This window comes from Mytilus trossulus, chromosome 3 (assembly GCF_036588685.1).
Source record: "Mytilus trossulus isolate FHL-02 chromosome 3, PNRI_Mtr1.1.1.hap1, whole genome shotgun sequence".
NCBI classification, from domain to species: Eukaryota; Metazoa; Mollusca; class Bivalvia; order Mytilida; family Mytilidae; genus Mytilus; species Mytilus trossulus.
Window position 1 is genome coordinate 32,527,170 of NC_086375.1, and position 5,244 is coordinate 32,532,413.

At 33.5% G+C, this 5,244-nt stretch overlaps 1 protein-coding gene across 1 annotated transcript; it reads left to right on the plus strand.

The window, feature by feature from the left end:
- Positions 1-681: 681 nt before the first annotated feature.
- Positions 682-1,884, plus strand: LOC134710680 (zinc finger MYM-type protein 1-like). The gene has a single exon (XM_063571066.1). It carries the CDS (start codon positions 682-684, stop codon positions 1,882-1,884), a length of 1,203 nt encoding a protein of 400 aa, XP_063427136.1.
- The last annotated feature ends 3,360 nt before the right edge of the window (positions 1,885-5,244 follow it).

The window sequence follows — 5,244 nt, forward strand, 5'->3', positions numbered from 1 at the left end:
AAAAATGCAGTTTTGGTAAACCGACCCTTCACTAATTAATCAAAAGCAACCGGAAAAGACGGCGTCTTGCAGACTCGTGCAAACTGTCAGTATCACAAAGAGTCTGTGTCATTAAGTTCTGAGTTTCTTAATAATTATTCGAAACCCCAAGAGAGTATCCAGTACAAACTTTCATCAATAAATGAGAAAAACTACAATTTGAATTGTCATATACTTCACAAAATCGTCCAAACTATCGTACTTTGTGGAAAGCAAAACATAGCTTTGAGAGGACATCGAGATGATAGAACAACTCCAAGTCAAGCTACTAATAAAGGTAATTTCCTAACCATTTTGAACTTACTTGTAAATGTAACGGAATTTGATGAGACTGTTATTAAAGTGAGAGGGTTAGCGCTATAGAACCAGGTTTAATCCACCATTTTCTACATTTGAAAATGCCTGTACCAAGTCAGGAATATGACAGTTCTTGTCCATTCGTTTTTGATGCGTTTTGTTTTTTGATTTTGCCATGTGATTATGGACTTTCCAAATTGATTTTCCTCTGAGTTCAGTATTTTTGTGATTTTACTTTTTGCAAAGTCAGATGACACTCTAAAAACTCACTTGGAAAGTCCAGGAAATAAAAATGCAAAATACACATCAAAGACGATTCAAAATGAGGTAATTGAAATCGTAGGTATGTACATTAGAAACAAATTGACCGCACAGCTAAAGGACGAAGGAGCTGTTTTCACAATCATAGCTGACGAGACAACTGACGTATCTAACCATGAGATGCTTGCATTATGCCTACGTTTTGTATCAGCTAATAACCAAAATGTTGAAATTAAGGAAATTTTTTTCGACTTTGTACATTTAAATAGAACATCTGGCAACAAAATAGCTCAATGTATTATTGATTCGCTCAGTCGTCACGGAATAGATGTCAACAAATGCAGAGGACAAGGCTACGATGGAGCAGGAGCCATGTCATCGGCAAGAGTTGGGGTCCAGGCTCGTATTAAAGAAGTATCTCCATTAGCACTGTTTGTTCACTGCAACAGCCATGTTTTAAATCTTAGTATTGCTGCAGCTTGCAAGATACCTTCTGTTCGCAACATGATAGTTTCTTTAAATGAAGTTTACTTGTTCTTCCATAATTCCCCAAAAAGACAAACCTATTTTGAACTTGTAATCGAACGGCTTGAAATTCCTTCCAACGTGAAAAAAATCAAAGGTCTTTGCAAAACCCGTTGGATTGAAAGACATCAATGTTATGAAACTTTCTATGAACTATATACAACCATATGCCGTACATTTGAAGGTATTTTGAACTTAGAAAATGCAGAGGCTCTTGTTGATTTACCTCATGGTCCGTGGGAATGGGACAGAGAAACAAGGACAAAGGCACAAGGTCTCTTGCATACTACGGAAAGTTCCATGTTTATCGTTGTTTTTGTCACTGTGAAGAATTGCTTGGAAGTTATTAAACCCGCTGCCGTAAAATTACAGAAAAGGGAGCAAGACATATATTCTGCTTACCAATACATAGACAATGCTAAAACAACAATATCTAAGTATCGTAAAGATATCGATGACCTTTTTCGAACTTGGTTCAAGGATGCTGAGGCACTTGCAGCTCTAGTTGGTACAGAAATAACAAAACCAAGAATAACAGGTCGACAGACAAACAGAGCTAATGCTACGAGTGATTCTGCAGAAGAATACTTCCGTAGAAATATGGCTATTCCATTTAGTGACCATTTAGATACTGAGATGAAAACCCGGTTTCAATCTCAAGACAGAGTTGGTGTTGAGTTGTTTGGATTGCTTCCGAGTTCTTCAAAGTCAATCAGTGATATTGAGGATTTTGTTAAAAAAACTGTCGTTTTGGAAAGATGATTTAGTCGCCCCTTCATCTCTCAGATCTGAGTTGCAGTTATGGAATAGGTTTTGGGAGGGAAAGGATCCACTGCCAGACAGTTTACTGGATTGTCTGAACGTCGCTGATGAAGACATATTCCCATTGGTATTTCCGCTTCCGGTTGTAAATGGCGGAATTTTTTCAGCTCCAAATATAAATGAGCTAAATGAGCAGAACCCTGTGACAAATAAGTATATAAACACACCAAAATGTCAAAAAAAACTTTTACAGTGTTGCTAAAGGAACAAACACTGGTATCGTCACATTGTGGAACAAGTGCGAAGCAAGCGTCCATAAATTTCACCACGCGGTATTTAAAGGTTTCCACAATATTGATCAAGCCATTGTCTTTCTGATGGCCGACGGAACTTACAAAACATGCAATTCAATACCAGTCTACGATGAAACCCCTACAACAAAATCTCCTAAAGATTATGGCCACAATTGCAATAATAAATTATGTTCAACGGAACATCTTGACCTATCTATCCTTGAAGAGGAAAATGAAGTATACACAAATAGTGATCCCACCTTCTTTGATGAAAATGAAACAACAGTTAAACTAGTCGCATCATTAAATGAACAAATTGATACAACAGACAAAAATGTCCAATCAAAAACTGATGAGACACAACAAGAGCTCAACAATAATAACGATCCAAAGGTTGAAAGCAAACAGAAAGTTACACCAAGCAAAACTACATGTACTCAATCCTGTAAACTTGAAACCAGTGAACATATGATGCAGTGCAATAGGTGCCAGGGATGGACACATTATGCCTGCACTAAGCTCCCAATCTATCAACTTTATTTGCTAGTTCATACCTCCAGAAGATACACTTGTGAGACATGTTCTAATGTAACACCCACTTTTTATGAAAAATGGGCAAATGAAGAATCTGTAGAGTCAACAGATAATCCGAACATGAGCATCAAGACTCTTGAAATAGTTTCTAGAATTGAAAATAGTGTAATTCAGGCAATAACATCACTCAACCACACAAATCAAGATGAAAAAATAAATAATCTACAACATGAACTTCAAACTTTAAAATCCAACTCAAAAAGCATAGAAGGCGTTGAAAAGAAGATAGAGGATCTTGCACAAGTTATGCATGAAAATAAAGATTTAATTTCAACAAGAAGTACAACAGAACAAGTTACAAAGATAGCTGAGCAAATTAAAAAAGACAAATTTACAATTAACCAGTTGCAACCATTACAAGAAAAAATTACATCCCTTGAAAGTAAAATTCAAGCTCCAGTCTTTGAAATGTTAGCGTCTCAACTAGAAACAATGAGTTCAGAACTGGAAAACATTAATAAAAACTTAGAAGAAACTTTCAAATCAATTGATAAGAGTGTCAAGACAAACTCTAATATTACGAAGAACATAAGCCAGATTTCTTCTCAACTACAGAAATCCCAAAATGAAAGATCACAAAATGACTCTCAACTCTCTGAACAAGATAAACCAGCTACTGATCATGATGAAAATGGAGAAAAGGAAACCCCTCCCTCAGACAAGAAATCTACAAAAGCTCTGATTATTGGTAACTCTCATGTAAAACGTATTAGAACAGACAACTTTTTGCATACCTGCTTAGTTCACAAGTACATTCAATATTCTTGTGATGAAATGGTGGACAAAATTGAGGAGTTAGACAATGATTATGAGTGCATCGTGCTACATGTATTCACAAATGACATTCGTGACAATACAGTTGAAGATTGTGTACAAAAAACAGAATTAATTAATGCTCTACTTAGGCATTGTTTATTTGCAAAAATTGTGTTATCTTTACCTTTTTTAACTGTACAAGATAATGTATTAAACAAGAAAATTGAAGAGTGTAAAATCTCATTACAATACAAATTTCTGAAAGATGATAATGTTACAATCTGTATTAACTCTAATCTATGTCATGGTAACGTACCAATTAGAAAGTTTTATGGATCAGATGGTTTGCATTTATCAAACCAAGGTGTCAGTGTATTTGTAACAAATATTAAGCATCACATTAGGAGTGTCATTGGTATTGCAACCCCAAAACTAAGACAGCAGAGGTCTCAACCTGAAAGAGTTCAAAATCAAAACAGGCATGAACAGTCTTTCTCTAAGTCTAACCAAAGAAATAAGCCATATCAAAGAGAAAATGGCCATACACAAAGTTCATATCAGAGTCAGAGAGTAAATGATCACTCATCTATCCCCCCTTTTTTCATGTATCCATGGGGACATGGTTTTAATGATTATAATGTTAACCAAATGATGTATCCCCCTCAAATGAATAGTTTCAAAAGGTCATATTAAATTTAGTTCCTTTTTTCGAACTATTGTTTTGACTAAAAAAATATCAATACATGTATCATGTATTATATGTAACATGATTTCATAGTATTGTGGTGTGTTGTGTATTGTGTATTATATATATTAAGAAAGAAAAAGAACTGATGATGTAATCAGTTGTAAGAACATTTTAGGTTAAAAAACTTGCAATTAGATGAAATCACTAAAGACTTACTTTTAATGAAACATGTACGTATATTATACTTTTAGATATAATAAAATATTCGAATTTGAATAATGTATCTATTATAAAGTAGCTTGCATTTTTATTTTTATTTTCAAGAATGTCAGTTCTAAATTAGTAACTATAAATATAATTTGTAGATCTATAATTTTGATATCTAGAGTCAATTAATCATAGATAGAATTGTTTTAATCATTCATTGAGATTTTGGTCATGAAAATAAGGACCAAGTGATGGTAATGACTAAAAAAAAACAAAAAAACAAAAAAAACATTTTTCTTATTTTTATATTTTCTTTCTATCAGATTATCTCCCTTATACCATTAACTTTCCTTAGTTTAATACTAATAATATAATATTTTACTACATGTACATGTCAACTGCAAGTGATGAAATTATTGAATATTTGTCATGGGTTCTGTTCTATTTGGTTTATTTTATATATATTTTGCTAGAAATGTGTTTAGGAATAACAAAGAAATCCCAACTACATATTGGTTGTTGGAATATAAATGGACACAAAAACAAAGGTTTTGACAAATACAGTGATCCCAGATTTATAAATGAAATTTGTAATAAAGATATTGTTTGCCTCATAGAAACGCACTGTTCTTTAGAAGAATCACTATCACTTGATGGTTTTAAACCAGTTCATCTGATCAGACCTAAATCTAAAGGTACATATAAACGTTCAGGGGGAATTTCAGTTTTTTTTAAATCAGAATTGCGACCCGGTGTTAAATTTTTAGAACATGAAAATAATGATTATATATGGCTGCAATTGTGCAGAGATTTTTTTGGAAT